General features: G+C 37.3%; 10 protein-coding genes across 10 annotated transcripts; 6 read left to right on the top strand and 4 right to left on the bottom strand. All coding sequences in view use genetic code 12, as the record gives it.

Moving 5' to 3' along the window:
- Nucleotides 1–353: 353 nt before the first annotated feature.
- On the top strand, nt 354–1,430 carry SSN8 (cyclin-dependent protein serine/threonine kinase regulator SSN8; the record flags this gene model as incomplete). The annotated part of the gene is made up of 1 exon (XM_064995645.1): nt 354–1,430. One exon carries the CDS (start codon nt 354–356, stop codon nt 1,428–1,430), a length of 1,077 nt encoding a protein of 358 aa, XP_064851717.1.
- A 1,277-nt stretch (nt 1,431–2,707) lies between these two features.
- YTH1 (cleavage polyadenylation factor RNA-binding subunit YTH1) lies at nt 2,708–3,409 on the bottom strand (the record flags this gene model as incomplete). Its single annotated transcript, XM_064995644.1, has 1 exon — nt 2,708–3,409. One exon carries the CDS (start codon nt 3,407–3,409, stop codon nt 2,708–2,710), a length of 702 nt encoding a protein of 233 aa, XP_064851716.1.
- Nucleotides 3,410–3,704: 295 nt separating this feature from the next.
- On the top strand, nt 3,705–4,625 carry OTU2 (deubiquitinase OTU2; the record flags this gene model as incomplete). Its single annotated transcript, XM_064995643.1, has 1 exon — nt 3,705–4,625. The coding sequence occupies one exon, from the start codon at nt 3,705–3,707 to the stop codon at nt 4,623–4,625; it is 921 nt and encodes a 306-aa protein (XP_064851715.1).
- A 307-nt stretch (nt 4,626–4,932) lies between these two features.
- Nucleotides 4,933–6,114, top strand: DASC09_020390 (GTP cyclohydrolase II; the record flags this gene model as incomplete). The annotated part of the gene is made up of 1 exon (XM_064995642.1): nt 4,933–6,114. The coding sequence occupies one exon, from the start codon at nt 4,933–4,935 to the stop codon at nt 6,112–6,114; it is 1,182 nt and encodes a 393-aa protein (XP_064851714.1).
- Nucleotides 6,115–6,652: 538 nt separating this feature from the next.
- Nucleotides 6,653–7,193, top strand: SDH7 (Sdh7p; the record flags this gene model as incomplete). Its single annotated transcript, XM_064995641.1, has 2 exons — nt 6,653–6,970; nt 7,110–7,193. 2 exons carry the CDS (start codon nt 6,653–6,655, stop codon nt 7,191–7,193), a joined length of 402 nt encoding a protein of 133 aa, XP_064851713.1.
- Nucleotides 7,194–7,565: 372 nt separating this feature from the next.
- Nucleotides 7,566–9,950, top strand: APC5 (anaphase promoting complex subunit 5; the record flags this gene model as incomplete). The annotated part of the gene is made up of 1 exon (XM_064995640.1): nt 7,566–9,950. The coding sequence occupies one exon, from the start codon at nt 7,566–7,568 to the stop codon at nt 9,948–9,950; it is 2,385 nt and encodes a 794-aa protein (XP_064851712.1).
- Nucleotides 9,951–10,367: 417 nt separating this feature from the next.
- Nucleotides 10,368–11,246, top strand: MRPL40 (mitochondrial 54S ribosomal protein uL24m MRPL40; the record flags this gene model as incomplete). The annotated part of the gene is made up of 1 exon (XM_064995639.1): nt 10,368–11,246. The coding sequence occupies one exon, from the start codon at nt 10,368–10,370 to the stop codon at nt 11,244–11,246; it is 879 nt and encodes a 292-aa protein (XP_064851711.1).
- A 298-nt stretch (nt 11,247–11,544) lies between these two features.
- CDC31 (centrin) lies at nt 11,545–12,093 on the bottom strand (the record flags this gene model as incomplete). The annotated part of the gene is made up of 1 exon (XM_064995638.1): nt 11,545–12,093. The coding sequence occupies one exon, from the start codon at nt 12,091–12,093 to the stop codon at nt 11,545–11,547; it is 549 nt and encodes a 182-aa protein (XP_064851710.1).
- A 467-nt stretch (nt 12,094–12,560) lies between these two features.
- Nucleotides 12,561–13,895, bottom strand: SPT14 (phosphatidylinositol N-acetylglucosaminyltransferase SPT14; the record flags this gene model as incomplete). The annotated part of the gene is made up of 1 exon (XM_064995637.1): nt 12,561–13,895. One exon carries the CDS (start codon nt 13,893–13,895, stop codon nt 12,561–12,563), a length of 1,335 nt encoding a protein of 444 aa, XP_064851709.1.
- A 1,029-nt stretch (nt 13,896–14,924) lies between these two features.
- IRE1 (bifunctional endoribonuclease/protein kinase IRE1) lies at nt 14,925–19,058 on the bottom strand (the record flags this gene model as incomplete). The annotated part of the gene is made up of 1 exon (XM_064995636.1): nt 14,925–19,058. The coding sequence occupies one exon, from the start codon at nt 19,056–19,058 to the stop codon at nt 14,925–14,927; it is 4,134 nt and encodes a 1,377-aa protein (XP_064851708.1).
- Nucleotides 19,059–20,079: the final 1,021 nt, after the last annotated feature.

Raw genomic sequence — 20,079 nt, 5'->3', positions numbered from 1 at the left:
TATTAATCTGCATCTATACTCATATTTGATTATTTGTTGTTGGTATTTTTTAGTAGTTTACCTGAAAATTAAGGGAAAATATGCACTATCCACGTGTGTTATTGTAAACACTGGGATTACACAAGTGAGAAGTTGACCCCGTAGATTCACAACCTGTAACGTGATACCAAATCAACTTTTTTGTACTGATGAGGGGAAAATATATGCAAATCACAGTTTTTTTGCACATTTTCTTATCTTTCTGAATTACCTATTATTTCTTTTTCATTTTCCTCTTGTTTTTGGATTTTATTGCATACTTTGTCATCCCATAAAATCTTGGTGAGAATTCCGTAATAAGGTACATTACAATAATGTCTGCAAATTACTGGAATTCCAGTCAAAGACTCCATTGGCAGTTCACCAGAGAAGAACTACTGGAGAAACGAAGGAATATTGAAGTGTTGGAAAACCAACTCATGGCAGCTGGGGCGTTACCTCTTCATTTGAAAGATATTGAATATGATTACAACATGAGGATTTATTTACACAATTTGGTACATAAGCTTGGCCGACGTCTTGGGCTTCGAGCTATTCCAATCACCACGGCAGAGGTATATTTACTGCGATTTTTACTCAACGTGTCGTTGAAAGAGATCAACATTTATTTACTCGTGACTACTTGTATTTATTTGGCGTGCAAAGTGGAAGAATGCCCCCATCACATTAGATCGATCAGCAATGAGGCAAGAAACCTTTGGCCACAATATATTCCTCATGATTTGACCAAGCTTGCGGAGTTTGAGTTTTATTTAATAGAAGAAATGGAGAACTATTTGATCATTCACAATCCTTATCGATCATTAGGGCAAATCCGAAATATTTTGGCGAGTACAGACTTTGCACATATCGATAATTACAATAGCAATAATGGTATGAACAATATAGACGGAGGAAATAATGGCAATTATCGGGATGGATACAAAAGTTATGGAGATCTCTCATCTGGGCTTGACCCTAGTAATGGAAAACTTTATGATGGGGTTAATTGTTTGATACTACATCAAGATGAGTTACAAGTTTCATGGTCAATCATTAATGATTCCTATATCACCGATCTATCGTTGATTTTCCCACCTCATATAATATCGCTTGGTGCAATTTATATCGCAGTGGTGCTACGATGCTCTGCAATGATGAACGATAGGGCCTCCAGTGCAATATTAAGACGTGCTGGTGTGGATCTACCCAACAAACCGGGCACAACAAATACCGGACCGAACATCGAGGGAAGGATGAATATCCTAACGAATTTCATGGGGATTTCCAACATCGATTTGAATGAGGTCATTGAGGCGGTACAGGAAATCCTCACACTATACGAGGTGTGGGAGGCATATGATGAGAATAAGTTGAGGAAAAAAGTCCAAAAATTGTTTATGAATAGATGAGACATAGAGAGCCGAATGAATGGTATACTTTGTATCCGCTGTATTGGATCACACTGTATTTTTTTTTGCGTAGGGTAATTGCCTTTTTGCAATACAAAAAGGCACCGAAAATTTTTTTTTCCGAAATGTTTGTAATATCTCTTCCTTTTCTTTCTTCTCTTGACGTTCATGATCAAAGAATTGTACTTTGAAGCTTACAAAAAGACTACATCATTGATTGTGTCTATTGTTAACTTTGCTTTAGGGAAAGTCTCCGGTCACAGAAGCGGAAATCGCAATGTGATTAATTTCACATTAGACGTCTTTGCAAGTCATTTTAATCGATATTTCATCTTTTTTCTTCGAAAAAGGGTTTATAATTGTGTTGTTCAGTTACTCCTTTTGAGTCTTGTTTATTTATGATAACATCATGAGTGAAGATTGCACAGCGCTCTATCTTTTTTTCATTAATGGAGGAATCAGAAGAATTTTGAGGACGTGATTTGACAAAACTCGTTTGTTTTTCCCATGATAAAATTTTCATGGAATGCGTTTTGACAATGGACTTTTATACTAGCCTAAACGAAAGATATTGCAATTACTGTTTGGGTTGGACTAATTTTTTTTGGACCGACCTCAGTCATACAACACAATGGAGCTCACTCTTGTATCATGAACGTTCCTTTTCTTTTCTCTACTATCCAAGCTTGTATGGCCAGCCATTATCAGCAAAGCTGACGATGTAAGGTTGATACCGTGCATTCAAATGTACCAAGCTTTTGAAATTTATATTTCAATTCCTGAATAGAAAAGAATTGTTTTTTGATACTTTTTTATTCCAGTCTCAAGAAGAATTTTCTTGTGGCGTATTGTGATTAAACTCAAGAGCTGTTTTTAACATGATGAAATTATTTTTTTGAGTCAAGCTCTGAAACATTTTTTTCTAAAAGAAAAAAACATTTGAAGATCCTATTACTTCTGATTTAAAAACAGTTCTCCGAGTTAATCATTTTCTTTTTTTTATAGTCTAATAAACAGCAAGTTTATTCATTAAAATACAATTTGTAATACTGTAGTGATATTCCGGGAGAGTTTTGGGGACGTTATTTTCGCTGTTAATTAGCTATTTAAATAGGGAGTATACATCAATTGAATTGGGAAGCATAAAATTTATTAGTGTTCAAAGTTTCAAATAAAAAATAAAATCATACAAAGGAAAAACTATCTCATTGAAATAGTTTTTATTTATCTATATATATATATATAATACAACATTAGCTAACGACTAGCAGGTTACTTTAAGTACTCTTCAACTTCTTGGTTGCTGGTTCTTCAACTTCTTCAGCCTCTTCCACAGATCTTTTTGTGCCAGTTGCCTCTTGTTTGCCACTAGGGAGTTTTCCCTCTTTAGTCTGTGTGTCGGCAGTATTCCCCTCATTCTTAGTTTCTTCTTTCTTATCTGGTTTGATTCTCAATTTATCAAGTAAACCTTCAAACTTTGGATGGGCCCCCAAGTTACATTTGGCACCGTATGGGCAAAACCCTGTCAAATATAACTCACAGAATGTTTTTCTAATGTGTCTCTTGTTACAGGCTGGTCCATCGGGACAGAATCCTCTATTATAATTGAAACACTCTGGGATTTTTGTCTGGGGGTCGATGTGTAAGTAAATACATTCAGGAGTCTGGGTACAAAATCCATTTTTACTGAAGAATAAACATTCGGGCATTTTCCGGAGATTGTATTCGTGAAGGTAGTCACAAGAGTCTCCTTTTTTGCATAATCCTCTTAGCCAATGCTTGCAAACCACCTTGTTGCGAAACATTGGACTAACGTGTTTATTGTAACAATTGGATCCGTTGGGGCAGGTGCCATTGGCCTCGAAGAATTTACATTGTGGACGGTCTGGATTTAGAGCCAAGTTGTATTCTTTCCGAAGAAATGGTTCAAACTTGAACAGGACATTGGAGAAGTTGGGTGTTAGTATAGGATTCTGCATTGTGGTGTAATGATTATAACGGTGTGATATGAATAAGATGGGAATAAAAACATAGCTGATTAATTGTGATTTCAAAATACAAAAAATATAATTCAAAAAAAAAAAAAAGAAAAATCAAAAAAAGTGCACACACGTGACAATTCTTCGGATTTTTTTTTCTTTCTCCCTTTGATGGTAGAACACTTGAAGATTCACCCTCCTGGATTTCATCTTAAAGGACCATAGATTTAAGCTGGAAAAAAATTTGTCTTAAGGTTTTATCAGTCTAAATAATAAATCACATATAGTCGCCACAATGAGTGAACTAGAGGAATCGTTATTAGCAAAGCATCGCAAAGAATTGAAAGATTTGCAAGCCACAGTAACTGGGATGAAGAAGCAAGCCAATAAAAAGAACCGCAAACAAGTCAATAAGAAGTGTCAAGAGTTGGAAGACAATTTGAAATCAAAACATCAACAGGAGTTAAAAGACTTGAAGAAAGAATTAGGTGGTGAAGAAGATGACGAGGAAGAAAATGATGATGATGAATTTTCCCCAGAGAAGCTTTTGCAGCAATTAGAACTTGAGAAGAAAGAAGAAGAGGGAGAAATCGATGCAGAATCGGTAAAGAAACAAAAGGAGGAAGCAGCAATGGCCCCTGGTGATCAGAAGAAGAAGAAGAGAAATAGACAAAAGGAAAGATTGGCTAAGAGAGCCGCCGAACAAGATAAGATCCGGGAAGAGGCACAAAGTGAGGCAATGAACCAGGTTGATTACGGAGCGATTGAAAAACAGAGTTTGGATCAGTTATGTGAAAAAATGAAGTTGGTACAGTATGATATTTTGCCCGACGGGAACTGTTTGTTTGCTTCTATCGGTGATCAATTGAAGATGAGACACGGGATTGAAGTCGAAGTAAAGGAATTACGACGCAGAGCTGCGGATTACATCAAGAAGCATGAAAGCCAATTCCAGCCGTTTTTGTTTGATGAGGAGACATTGACAATGGGGAACCTTGATGAGTACGTTGAGAAGATCAAGAACACTAGTGAATGGGGCGGGGACATGGAGATTTTGGCCTTATCCAAAGAGTTTGACGTTCCAATCAGTGTGTTGATGAGCGGCAGGGCAGCTCACCACGTGAATGAGGATGGTAGTGGAAGCGAGTTGAAGCTTGTGTACTACAAGCACGTTTACGGGTTGGGTGAGCATTACAATTCGCTCCGGGATGCCTGATCTACATCTATAATAAACTAATCTATCTATATAATATCCATAGTATATATTCCCTCTCTATATAACGACTGTGCTGATGCTGATGTTTCTTCCCAGAAAAGGGCCCCGTAACCATCAATGCACGTGATAAATTTTTCGGCTGATTTTTTTTCTTTGAAATTCTCACACAACAATTAGTAATAATGGTGAATCAATTTTAGTCAGCAATTGTTATCGGTCTACGGTGCAAGGATTTCTTCATCTTTTTCTGACCATTATATATATATAAATACCAACAAGTTTGCCTCGTTGCTCCCACCACTGCATAATGTCTTCGCCAAACAACATTCCTAGTGAATCACAGAATATTGCTCAGCCAACACCGCTTCGGAAGCTCTCGATATCCATCAATCAGAACTCAACGTCGACACCCCCACCAAAAGAGGACAATAACAACACCGTTAACAGTGCTAAGGATAACACTACCACTAATACCACTAATAATATGATCTCTGCTCAACCCTCCTACAATAAATACTTATTTGAAAATTTATCGTTGGTATCTCCAGCCGTCACCCCAAGCCCAAGCACTCCAAAATCGATCCCGGTGATCCCAACTAATGAATTCCTCAATAATAACGAAAGAAACTCTTTGCCAGATGAATTACCACAAGTGGTTTGTGTTGCCAGAGCCAGAATCCCTACCACTAATGGCCAAGAAATCTTTTTACATTTATACTCCAACAACATTGACAATAAAGAACATTTAGCTATTGTGTTTGGTGAAAATGTTAGATCGAAGACATTGTTCAAAAAATACCCCCACGAAACCCAAAGCGATCGAATGACCAGGGGCGCATACATTGGGAAGTTGTACCCGGGAAGAAACACTGCTGATAAAGACCCAAAGACCGGGGAAGAATTACATTTTGATATCAATGGTGAGTTGATCTATGATAATCAGCATTCCGTATGCCCAGAATCGGAAGAATCGACTCTCGTTAGAATACACTCCGAGTGTTACACCGGGGAAACTGCATGGAGTGCGCGTTGTGATTGTGGTGAACAGTTTGATGAGGCCGGTCGGTTAATGGGGAAAGCTGGTAGAGGCTGCATTGTTTATTTACGTCAAGAAGGCAGAGGTATTGGATTGGGAGAGAAATTGAAAGCCTACAATCTACAGGATTTGGGGGCAGATACCGTCCAAGCAAACTTGTTATTGAGACATCCAGCCGATGCCAGATCTTTTAGTTTGGCTACTGCGATCTTGGCAGATTTGAATTTGACCAATATCAAACTATTGACCAACAACCCTGATAAAATCATTGCGGTAGAAGGTAAGAACCGGTTGATCAAGGTCACTGAAAGAGTTCCAATGGTACCATTGGCGTGGAACGGCCCACATGCACACGGAATCAAGTCTAAGGAAATTGATGGATACTTGCGAACAAAGATTGAGAAAATGGGACATTTGTTGCAAAAACCAATCAATATTTCAAATCACAGTTGAACTGAAATGGATATTAGATGAAATTAGAAGCACCGAGTCGTTTCTTGCGTTTTTGCGATGTTTATGACGTTAGGTGGGGATTCCACGTTTATGTTGTTTTGTTACTTTATTTGTTTTTTATTTCTTTATGATTATTTCTTTCCCTTTTTTATTTTAATAGCTCTTGATTATAGTGGTGTGCGGTTAACATGATTCTTCAGGCTCTGTGTATATGTACAATTCAAATAACCGAAAACCTCCCAAAAAAAAAAGCCCACAAATAACGATAATTTTTTTATGCCGCTATAATGATTGAGATAACTTCCACCAGCAATACTGCTAATAACAATAAAAATAATAACGATGCCCATGATTTTTTTTTCTTATAATCTTTTGATGTGTAAATTGACAATAATCCCCAAGTGACCCCCCCTAGGTAACGCACGGGACCCACCAAAAAATCGTGAGGAAAATTGCTCGATGAGAAAAAAGCTTTTGATTCTCCCCATATCATTGGACCCATCCATCACTGTCCGGTAACTATATCTCTATCAGAAAAATGAAGGCCACCATTTCCTTGCTAGTTAAGGCTAGAAGACCAGAAAGAAAGGTACCGGCAATTTTGCCTCCGTTGGACTTGTATCGTCGTATTTTGAGGACCCATAGAAAGCGTTTGCCAGATTTCCAAAGACAGTTGGGGGACGAATATGTCAAGCTGGAGTTCCACGCTCATAAAAATATCGATAACCCTTTACATATCGTGGGGTTCCTTACGAGTTGGCAGGATTACTTGAGGGCCATTAGTGAGGACAGCTGGAAAGTTGGTGGGTTGACCCAAGATCAATTGAACAAGATGTCACCAGAACAAGTTGGCCAAGTAAGTTAACACTACCAGGATTTCTTTCTTTCTTTGCTTCTTTTTTTTTTTTTTTTCTTTCTTTTGCTTTCAGGGAAGATATTCCACGGAGACTACTGATTGATTTTAAAATTGGATTTTACTAACGTATAATTTGTAGCTTTATGAATTGATGAAAGAAACCAAGAGAGTTGCCGAAGAAGATGTGAATTCCCAACCTTTAGAGTCCGAATCTAGTCGCTGATTCAAAAATACTGATAGATATTCTGATACAAATGTTCTTCTCCCTCTCTGCCAGAATTCATACATATATATATTGACTTGTAAATATGAGCATCAATTAACATGGTTCACTGCACACAAAGGAATTATTATTTTACATGTAGATACAACAATATACTTTAACAAATAAAAAAAACGAAATACCAACAAATATCAACGGTGCTTGCCTTAAAAACATATTCCAAATATCTTCATAAAGATAAAGCAGTATATAAAATTTGAAGCCCCGTTGCGGCGTACAAGAAAAAGGTAAACAATAATAATGAATTTATCTACACAAACAAGTATTTTCAAGTTGTTATTTCCGTTGATCTCGTCATAAAATTTGCATTCTATGGATTCCTCTCAGACTCGGCTTATTGTATCTTCGATATTGGCCCCTTATAAAGTACTGTTGTTGGCATTAGTTGCGGCGTATTGCTTGGGGATCCTTCCCAAAAAAAGTAATGCTTCGTTATTGGCGTTGATGGTGAAGATCATCGAACAACACCCACTCGTCGATGATGAACCTATTTCGGTGGATATTCCAGTGCTAGAGTTACTAGAGATGATCAGAAAAGCAGTAATGGGGAATTATGACAACAATTCGCAGAAAAACTCCGAAGATAATAAACAAATAGCCGATGAATTCGATACCATTCAATCACGACTTTTGAACGCCATCTGGTCAATGAAGAACTTAGATGACTTGCACCAATTCATTACCAAATCGAATTCGCTATTGGTAAATACTGCTGCTGAAGGGAAAGAACTTTTGGCAGATTTTCCTAAAGATATATTGCTCAAGAAACTATTAACAAAACGAAGTTTCCTTGGGAAATTTGTGTTGAGTTGTATCAAAGATCTCGAGTCATTAGAATTCAAGGAAACTCAAAACTTTTGGCATTGTTTTGTCGAATATAGACAGCCCAGTCTAAAACTATTTCAAAGCTATAATAAAAGTAATAATAATGCCTTTGGATCTTCGTTGACAACATTTGTTGGAAAGTCCGATGATAATGACAACCACAATTTTGGAGAGGATCCCCAGTTGAACCTACTTATCCAAAGAATTAAAAAAAACACTTTCTTCGCAGACATTCCTGGAGTGAGTCCTTTGAGCTCATTAGAAAATTTGAAGGTTGTGTCTGGTATCGACTTACAGCGGGCGGTATCCAAGCAGATTAGACTATTGGAATCGTTTGGCACCCCTACCACTGATTCTTTGCGAGAAACTTTAGAATTGGTGGCAAAACAAGGCAATAATGTCTTCCCATCATCCTATTATTTAATGTATTTGGAATCGATTAATACCGGTGATTATGAGGGGGCCTTCAAGTACTTGCATGGTTATTTTGATTATATGATGTCGAATAGTTCACAGAGTTATTACCAATATGCTCTTTTGAGCTTGGCAACTTTGCACGCCAAATTCAATTCCAATCAACAAGCATTGGAAGCAATTAAAGAAGCAATCCTAGTAGCCAGAGAAAACAATGACAATGGGTGTTTGAATTATTTGCTTTCTTGGTTATTTAATTTCTTGAAGAACCGCCCAGAATTGAAACATGATTTTTTCGAATCGAATGAACAATTACTAGGATTTCTAAAGAATAAAACTAATACTCAAAATTCTGATAATATCGATAATATGACCGAGACTGACCTCAATTCCAAGGCTTATGAAATGGAGGCAACGCAAATTATCTTGGATGGTGGGCCATTAAGCAAAATCTTGGAGGCAATAATTAAGTCTGAATATTTGGCGCTCAATGATGATTATGATAATGGCTCTTTCATAATAAACTGTCTATTGCAATCATCATTATGGTCAAGAACTGGTGTTTGTGAATTAGCGGAGCTATTCGTATCGATTGCCATGGATGCCAGTAAATCGCAACATAATATTGGAAATATAAACTACAGGCTAGCATGGCTAGAATATGAAAATGGGGAAATGTCAAGAGTTAAAAACATCATCGAAGGTTCGGACACAACTAATGAAATGATGGACCAAACAACAGAAGTAATCAGATCGGCGTTGGCGGTAAAGAAATTGATTCATGGTAACGATTTAGCAGGGGCCAAGTATCAATTGTTGAAGCTTAAAGAGGAACAAAAGCTTAGGAGCGATATAGATATTAGAAACGAGATCATTTATCTTCACTCGGTGATTGAATACAAGCTGGGAAATTATGATAATGCTATGAGAATTGTTAGCGAAGAAATCAAAAAGAATGAAAAAATCCCATCATTATTCAGTAATTATTGGTACATTAAATTTAGTATCATGTACTGCAAAATTGGATCACTGGGTGATAATAACGGGGTGAGAGTTTTACCAAGGATCAATGAAATGATAAAGTTAGGGCAGAAATCGGGGTTAGTTTCCTTAGTTAACGAATTGATTCTCATTTTGGCGAGTATTTTGATCAAGATGAGGAAATTACAGCAAAGTTATGATTTGGTTCAAAGTTACATGCCACAGATTTTGCAATACAGTAATTTAATGACGAAGTCTGATGCCTATTACTTATTGAGTGAGATTTATTGTGAATTGCTGATTAATGGATATTTCAAGCATGTTGATGGTCAACAAGTGATGCAAACCGTTGATAATTTTTTAAAGATTGCAGGTCAAGGATATGTGAAATTCAATGATGTAATAGGTTTGGACAATTGTTCCCAGCTTCTGAAGAAATTCCATGGAAAAGTGCTTGAGGGAAGGTATTTTAGCTGACATTAATGAACTAATGATTTCTTTTGATGTTATTTTTAATTGTTTTCTTTTTTTTTTTTTTTTATTTATACTTATAGATAAAGCTTATAATAATAATAATAATAATAATAATGATATGATAATAAGAAACACAAAATAATAAAACTGAGGATAATAATATATTATTATCTACTATACTACTACATTTGTAGATGTATTATTATAATAACCGTAGTGGGTACCCGCCTGCCACACCCACAATGCGCCCGGGTAATGCCCGTGGAAGACAAAAAATTAAAACTGAAAAAAAAATATCATCAACATATAGAGAGGCCATTAAATATTGCACCTATCATTAGACGTCGTCGTTCTGGAAATAGGGTGGTCCCCATATAATAATATATTCATAAAAATAAACAAAACACAGAATCAACAATAATGTCGAACGTCAGTGTTGCCGGGAGACGTTTTTGGAAAAGAGCGAGCCATGATTTCCTTAGACCTCATGAACTCAAAAGAATTAAGACCAATAGACTTCCGTTTTTCAAGAGGAACGACTTTGTACTATCCGAGGATGAATACAAGGACTTTGAACAGTGGAGATATTTCCCAGGCGATCGTGTGATGATCACTACTGGGGAGAAAAAAGGGACGGTGACCAAAGTGGTATCGTACATCAACTCCTCGAACTCGTTGATCTTAGAAGACGGTCCTACTTATCGGACGATATTGCCAAAGCAGTTTTGGCAACCGGGTACCACGAGTTACGTCAATGAGATTCCTGAAGGGGTGAAACCTCAGGACTTGAAGCTTGTGGCCAAAGTCCACGACGAAGCCACCGGTAAGGACAAGGACGTGATTGTTCACAAATTTGAGTTTTTGGGTAAACATTTCAACAAGGAATGGCAAACCTGGTTACCTACCAGAGTGGTAAAGGATAAAGGGGAAGTGTTGTATTTGCCATGGCCAGCTCCAGAATCTCCATTGGAAAGAACCGGGGCCTCGGGAGAAGATGCAAACTCTGAAAGATCGTATTACGTTGATTCGGTTGTCCATAACCAAATTCCAAAGGATGCCTTGAAGGATATCAGAAACCCTTACAGCAAGTACAAGAGAGGTACTTTTGAACAAAGACACTTGAACAAGTTCACTGCTCCAGACATGCCATTGTCAGAAACTAAGAAGGCATACTTGAGCGAGCTTGAGGCCAAGAAAGCTTTGGGTCATAAGAAATTGACTCCTGAAGTCAAGGACTTTATTGGTGGTAGAGTGAAGAAGTTTGTTGAATCGCAGAAAAAGGACTTGAATATTCAATAGGTTTAAGTGGTTATAGCTTGTATATAATAATACATATAAAACGAATAATGTAATATTGTTGTTAAAAAAAATCTATTTGTAAAGAGTAATAATGTCAAAAAGCAACACAACAAATAAAAAAAAATAGTTTAATTATACTTAGATGGATCGTCAAAGAGATCAAGAAAATATCATTACTTGAGATATATTATAATATAACCGATAAAAGAAAAAGACGCAAGAACTAAAAATGATATAAAAAGAAGAAGAAAAAGAATATTAGAAAGAAACAGCCACTAAAAACAATAAAAAAAAATCTCTAATTCTCGGTGCAAATCTTTATGAACTCTTCTTCATTAATTTCTCCATCCTCATCCAAATCAAATTCATTAATCATCGCTCTCAACTCATCATCACTGAGGTTTTCTCCCAACTCTTTGCTGATTCTTCTCAAGTTCCTCAAACTTATTTTCCCAGTTCCGTCTTCGTCGAACAATTTGAAAGCTCTTTTTATTTCATCAATGGGGTTTCTTTCCAAGATCTTGAGCCCCATGACGTTGAAAAAATCCGTGTACTTTATCAAGTTATTGTCATCCGAATCGTATTCTTTTATTATCGACAAAATCTCCGCCTTGGTAAACTCAAACCCAAGAGCCCTCATTGCCACTTTACACTCATGATAATCCAAGTACCCATCGTTGTTCATGTCGAATAAATGGAACGCTTCTCTGATTTCTTGTTTCTGTTCTTCTAGTAGACGCGATTCGAGATTGGTTGTGGTTGATGATGTCGATTCGATCATTGGCTTCTGTGATTTCGACGATAGGATCCCTCCGGCGCCAGACCCTCTTAAAAGTGACGAATTCATTTTGTTCTTTTTAGAAAGAAATTGAATATTTTATGGGTTATGATGTTTTTTTTTGTTTGGAATGATCAATCGAAATCTTTTTTTCTCTCTCTCTCTCTCGATCAATGGTTCAGTTTGCAGCAGTTCACCAATAAATGATTCTTCTAGATAAAAATGATATCGGAATAATGGTGATTTTTTCTTTTCTAAATATTCTTTCAAATAAAGGCCAGAAACCACTAATTGATCAATTATACAGGATTAAAAACACAAAAATGCTGATCATCGATCTACGCGCGCGCGCCTGTGGAACTTTTTTTTTTTTTTTTCGTGTTTATTTGGCGTTGAGCAGGGTAAGACACATAAGACACATACTACCAACATATAAGCATTATAATACAGACTATTTATACAATAATGAAAAGACTATACCATGAACAGAAAAATGCAATTTAATTCTACTACTACTCCTCCTCCTCCTCTTCCCTCTACGCCACAAGAGGTTTCTGGCCCGGCTTCTTGGGCCATTTTCTAACTCTATCAATATTCTGTCTTGGAAACCAGAACTCCAAAAACCAGTAAATGAAGATATCCACCACCACACAAAGAACATACAATTTACCGGCCCAAGGACCTTTAACGTAGAATTTCTTCAATCTTCTGACCAATGGCTTATTTAGCTTAGCCAAATCTAGATGATTGTACACATTTTCTGTCCGCTTGGCAACATCCATCCAATCGTAGAGCCTGCTAATCTCATCGTGGAACTTCGAGGTATCGACCTTACCGGTCTCGATTGTATGGATGGCATTTAAGGTATTTTTCGTCAACGATTCTACTGATGGGTTAGCAAATACCGTCATATGGCTAGGAAGCACCTCCGGAATTCCCCCGACCCTTGTCGTGACCACCAACAATCCACAACTCGCTGCCTCAACGAGCACCGTACCAAACGCCTCGGTCAACGAAGCGTGTAAGTAAATATCGCCCTGGATCATGATATCCCGGACCTCTTCATGCTTGATACTCCCAATCAACTTCACCCGATCTTGTAATCGATGGTTCTCAATCATTTGGTCTAAATCAATGAAACGTGGGCCGTCCCCAGCAATGATAAACTCGACTTTCTTATTTTTCGCACAGATCGAAGGAATAATGGCATTCAAGAGATCCGCGCCCTTGTTGGGGAAAAGTCGCGAAATCACCACGATCGTGATCTTATCTAACGTCTGGTGTCTTTTGGGGTTCAATTGTTTGGCGCTCGGTTTGAAATCTTCAGAAACCACAGCATTGGGAATCACTGATACCGCAAGTGGATCAATTGATGCCCGGAGTACCGTGTTTTCTTTACAGGTGTGGGAAACACAAATGACATGTCCCACGTCGGCCAAGGTGAACTTCAATACTTTATTACCCAAAATCGACCCGGCATCACTGAACCCAAACAATGAATGATCGGTGAAACAGGTTTTCATCCCCATGGTTCGCGCGTGGAAGATCGCCTCATGGCAAAGTGAACTCAATGACCCATGTCCATGGACAATTTCAATGTTTTCTCGTATAAAAATGTTTCGTAATATTGGAAAGGCCGAAAACACTGTTGGGAAAGTAGATTCTCGATATAGTACAAAAAATGGAACATAGTAGACTTTCAATCCATTAGTCAAGGTTCTAACCCCGGTTCTAGAACCGTAGTCGTGGGTAATGATCACCACCGAATGGCCAAGCTGGATCAATTTTTGTGATAAATGATAAACATGTAGTTCCACCCCTCCAGGCTGAGGGTAGAAGAAATCTGATATCATGGCAATGTTATACAGCATCTTTGAATATTATAAGCATCTGAGTAGGTTTATTAAAATAAAAAAAGGGAATAAAAGAAAATAATCCTAGAATATTTCTACTCTTAACAAAAAAGGGATGCCCATCATCAAAAAAAATTGGTGATGAGCTTTTCTTGGGTAAACACACCTTTTTCCGCCCGTGACAAGTCACGTTCTGAAAGAGATATTAGCATTCATCTCAAAACGTCATCTTCTGCTTCAGCTTTTCACAAACTGTTGATTGGAGAAGCACCATAGATATAAGCTTCCCTATTTCGCTCGCCATGATTAGCTTACTGTCCCGTTTCTTGTTTTCGTGAAATGAAAACCAATTATTCATTCTTGAAGAGCCAGTAATTAGCAGTACATATATACATATACACATGTTTTTTTTTTTTTTTTGAATGGAATATTGAAAAGAAATCTCAGAATATATCTAGTAAATTAAAATAAGTTTAAATAGGGCCATGACTAAGATTCAGGTTATTAAAAAAAAAAAAAAAAAAGGAAAATCAAAATTAAAACAAAGTTATCATGCAAGTAAGTGTTGCCAATATTTGACAATTTGATGCGAATGCTGAAAACAATGCTATCTTGATCAAGAAATAAGATCAAGGTAGCCATATAATAAAGTACAAGAAGTAAACAATTAAAGACCAACAAAAAGACACACATAAAGAAAAAAAAAGTTGGAAAGATAACATAAAAAAAAATTAAAACAATTTATAAAATAAAGATTTTTTTTTTTTTTCGGAAGTAAACACCATCACCATTTCCTTAAAGAGAAGAACACAAAAATTAAAACCATAGCAAATAAAAAAGGAAAAAGAAAAACATAATCATGACAGAGAAAAAAAAACAAAAAAAAAACAAAATTAAAATAAAAAAATGAAAATAAAAAAGAAACCAAAGTATAATAATAAAAATAATGCCCAATGCAAATGGTAATATATCAATGAATTATAACATCGCACAACAAGCATTATGAAGAAGAATTTTATTTTTTTTATTTGTTTTCTCCAAGAAACATCAATTGTAAAAACTCTCGAAGTCAGATCTCATATTCAGTTCAATGAAATAGTAACAGTAGATCAACAATTGAGGGAACATACCGCCAAAGTACTGCAAGAAGTTTTCTTCGGTGATAGCAAACTCTGGTGGGATTTCATTGATATGATGATATTTATTTCTGATGACTCTTAATAAATCCATTACTTTGGTGGAGTCATATTTTCTGAAAGTATTAATGTTTGCAAAGAAAGCTTCATCAAATTGAGATTTCCACTCACTGGATCCATTGAATACGGTCTCGGAACCTGATTCAAATTCGTGAATTAATGGCGCGTCACGCGCAACAATGTTCAACTTATCAGAAACCTTCAATAAAAACTCAACCTTCTTGTCATTGGACCAGAAAAACGGATGCTTTAAAACCTCTTCCGCAGTCAATCTTTTCTTCGGATTAGATTCTAGCATTTTAGAGATCAAATCTTTGGCTTCAGCCCCCACCAGTTTATAACCGTTGGTAAATCTGATACCAGACAAGTCGTACTTATTTTGTAAAATGTTGGACTCCCGACTATACCTGTCACCGAAAGGATGTTGACCAGCAGATAACACATAGTAAAATACCAAACCTAAACTAAAGACATCCACCATCTTACTAATTTTAGAGTTATTCATTTCAGACATCAACAATTCTGGAGCTCTCCATCCAGAAGTCCCCAGAGCGGTAGTGCCTCTGAAAGACGATTGGTCAGGTTCCAATTTTTTACAAAGACCAAAATCAGATATAAGCACCCGTAAATCACGGGTCTTGGAAGGAGTAACAAGAATGTTTTGTGGTTTAATATCACGATGGACAATGTGAAGTTTATGCAAATGATGTAACCCACTGGTCATTTGGTACAAAATATCCTGGAAATTCTTGAATAGCAACTCTTCATCAATAATCCTGTGCTTGAAGTTTTGGATAACCATCGACACGTCTTTTACCGCAGAGGAGCTGGCAGTAACACCACCAGGTAATTCAGCGCGGAGCTTCCCATTAGTCAAATCCAAACTACTTCCCTTCTTTTCCACCAAATCTTCCAAGTTAGCCGAGCACAATTCTAAAGCAATATACAAAAAACGGTCACTTTGTCTGGAGCAAAAGTATCGAATGACATTTGGATGGTCATCACTTTCTTGTAATAACGTCACTTCATGAGACGCCACATCATAGAAGTCAATTAGCATTCTCTTGACAGCTACGGGACGATTCTCGAACGTACCCTTATAAACCACAGTGCCATGAGATCCATAACCCAAAATATCATCAGAAATCACAAGACGTGATTTACCAAGTTCGTTACGATTTTTTTGGGTCACCACAAGCTCAACATCATTACCATAGATTATTTCCTCATCAAGGTTAGATGGAGGTAACTCTTGGTTATCCAAAACATCTTCTTGTAGCTGCTGTTGTTGTTGTTGTTGTTGTTGCTGTTTGAGGTTAGATTTCTTTTTCCCTTTGCCTCCACGACTTCCTCTTTTACGCTTCTTGATCAGTTTCCCATTCGCATTAGCTGTATTGGCCTGATCTCCCAAATTAGGGCTATCAGCAGTGGCAGATTCATGGTGAGCAGAATTTTTATCAATCATCACCTTCTTTGCAGTATATGGCTTTTCGTCATTCACCAATTCATCGTGGGATTCATAATTTTGATCTTCATTTCCCACTGACTCATCATCTTCTTGCTGCGCGTTACTGAAAACTGTTTGACTCACAACTTTCTTTCCATCACCAATATTATTAAGAGCTTCAACAGAATCTACGTTATCATCTTCATAGACAGTGGTCAATTTAGTCTCTTCATTTTGACTTCTAGCGTCTTTGATTTCTTGAATTAATTTCTCCTTAATCATTTGAATATCGATATCGACATCGTAAGAAATCCCCAACTGAAGCCTCAATGATTCTTCCAAATCATTGCCTTTAGTCTTTCTCTCCTGATTTTTTTTATCAAGGAATAAAGAAATATCCGATTCATTGATGATACTATTTCCAAGCAGATTAGCAAAATCAACCGCATTGGCGCCTGCATCCATAGAAGACTCGACATATGATTCTTTAGAGGAGGTCTCAGTAACCGCCTCACCAATTGTCAGATTCTCATGGTTAACTTTATCAGTAATTTCGGGGGTTTTCGATTTCCCATCATCTTTATTAATCGCATCATGATTACTTTTCTTTGCATTATTGTCATCCTTCATGATACTGATTTCAGTATCAGCCATAATTCTTTCAGCAAACTCTACCGCTCTATGAGTACGCTTCATGAAACCCAAATTGTACATGATGGTTATTAATGGAGGGATTAAACCCGCCCTGGAAGAATAATAAGTCAAGATTAACAATACCGCAGTGAATATTGAATTTTCAAATAGCCTGACCATAAGTTTGAAAACGGAAGAACTCTTGGAAACAGACGATGATTCTGAATAATTAGGAGGATCAATGGTAGGAATTCCCCTTTTCCAGGAGCGATTATCTGATTCTGGAAGAGAGTTGTAACCATTATTATGAAATTTGTTACCGGTTGATTTTGGAGACCTGCCCCCACCTTGTACCAAGGAAGGGAATTTCACACCACCTGGCCCATTATTTCCTGGCTTCTTCTTATCTTTGCTATCGTAGACGATAGTGGTGGATACTGATCGATTAGGATTTTGCGGACGATTGTGAACTCCAATAACTGATTTGATAAAGGTATCCATTGCCACCTTTTTATCACCGTTTTCAGAAGAATTGGTCTCTTGATTATTATAAAACTTTGCTAATGACGAGGATTTTACCAACGACGGATAATTTTGACTCGACATAGCAAACCACGAAGAACTATTAAGCAACCCCAAATAGGTTCCATGATCGATGGGTTCTTTATCATTATCGAAGTATTGAGAAGATCCGGAATCTCTAGAGCTTTGTTGGGGCGGCTTTATCGGATGAGAAACTAGAACAAATTTGCTATTGGGACTTGCTTCATGATCAGCATTGCCATTTGAAGATATTGATATGTCGGTGTAAACATCAAAGACATTTATACAGGTGGAGTTTAATTTCGCCACCCATTTTGGAATACTCAGATCAACATCAATGCTGAGTAGCGACTTTTCTTGAAATGGGAAAACCAATGAACCATCAACGTCATGGGAATTTAAATTTTGAAGTTTCAAGTCCTTGTACAAGTTATTTTCTCCATAATGTGAGTACGAAATTTCCCATAAGCGATTGTCTGATTTCGAAGTGATTAGAAGCTCATAATCTGTGCGACCAATGGCAATGAAATTATCACATTCATCAAGACAAATAAAGGAGTCCTTGTCATCATTTTCATTTTGTTGTTGTTCTGGAGTAACTCCTTCTGTTTGTGAGACTTTAGTTTTCGCTGATTTTGATATTACCGCAGTTAACCCAGAATTCTGGCAACATCTAGGAGCGATATTATCTACTAGTTCTCCAGTTTTCACATTTGCATACACCATACTGCTCTTCCTTGTTCCGGTGAAAACTTTGTCATCGTTATCAACTGAGAAAGGTGATGCCATGACCAAGTCACCAACTGAGAATGGTACCTTATTAAGACCGGATTCTTTGGTGAAAAAATATAACGAGCCTTCCCCATAAGGTTCGACGGCCCAAAACTCTTCATAGTTATCATATTCACCACTTTCTGTGTCATCTTCATTATTTGTTGATCCGGTGTTGGAGCGGTCATTATTGATGAGGTTACTGCTCATGAGTTTTGTTGACGATGAGTGTATTACTGGACCCAAATCCAAATTCCAAATGATCTCACCAGTCTGGCGATTGATTCCGGTTAATGAGCCATCTACTTGAGACACAATTATTAGGTTTGTAAGCTGCAATTCATTAACATCCTTGTTACTACTGAGAAACACCTGGTTGTTTTGGCCCACTCTGAAATTACGTTCTTTTTCCGTAGGCTGCTGCTGATGCTGCTGCTGCTGCTGTGAATGTAGGCTTTCAAATTGATCGTTTTGATATTGGTTGAGACCATCGGTGCTAGCTTGAACGCCTGAAGCTATTAAAATAAAGCAACAAAAAACATGTGCCAATATTAGTGTCCAATATCCCCGAACCTTATTTGTAAGAGCCATGATTGATTTGATCTGATGGATGTTGTGGAAAAAATTCCAGGACCTAGCGGAAAAAAAAAAATAGAAATAAAAAACTGCCGAGCAAAAAAATATCGGTAAGCGATCACTCGGGCTATTTCTCAACTGAATTTTGTATTTTCTGTCTAGCTTTTTTTGTTTTGTTCTGTTTTGTTCTGTTTAGTCTATTGTTCCATGCCTGGTGTATTAGAGGAGGATGTAAAAGTTGGTTTGCTATAATAATAATGTATGGAATATAAATCTAATAAGGGGGCAAGGTTAAAAAAAAAAAAATGCCAAAGAGAGAAAGAGAAGAAAACTAGTGGTGCTGAGGGGCCAATCTATGGGGAGATAGCCGGTGTCTATGATGTCTAGTGATAGCAATTAATGTAAGGCAGCGGTAGTGGTAGTGGTAATGGTAGTAATATTATTATTAACGTCTCTTGTTCTGCAGTGTGCCATCACCAAATAATTTTTTTTTTTTTTTTTTTCCCGCTAGAAGTAGCCTTCTTGTTCTCCTTTTGCTTGTCTGTCTGTGCTTGGGAAATCATTTGACAGACGCTGTGCCCCCCCAAAACCCTCCGTATTCAATTAGTCGGGGGAGGGTGCAGCACCTCCTTCAGTAGTGCCTCCCCTCTGAAAAAAACCCGTACACCCGTACCCCAGTACACCCGTACACACAAACCCACAAAGCCCAGCCCTCAAACTGTCATGTGACATATCACATGGCAGCACTAACAACACACCTCCAACTCCCCCGTACTAAAAATAGTAAGCACGCTAATTGCACTGGGCTGGTGTTATCAAAATATAATCACAAATAGTGTATCGAAGATACACACCATTTAAAACCACATTATATTCCACATATTTTACATTATATTCCCTATCAGTTTCTCCACTCTTCCCAAAGTTCTTCTATCTTCTATTTTTTTCCCTGCAGCGCACCCTCTCCACTAGTTTGCATCTTCTGCCAGTATACAAAAATGGTGTTGTTGGTATTTTCCTCGTTTTTGTCAATGTA

This window comes from Saccharomycopsis crataegensis (genome assembly GCF_037102585.1).
Source record: "Saccharomycopsis crataegensis DNA, jcf7180000000074, whole genome shotgun sequence".
In the NCBI taxonomy this organism is placed as follows: Eukaryota; Fungi; Ascomycota; class Saccharomycetes; order Ascoideales; family Saccharomycopsidaceae; genus Saccharomycopsis; species Saccharomycopsis crataegensis.
The sequence above is the reverse complement of the archived record's forward strand: the minus strand, read 5'-3'. Positions and strand labels throughout refer to the sequence as shown.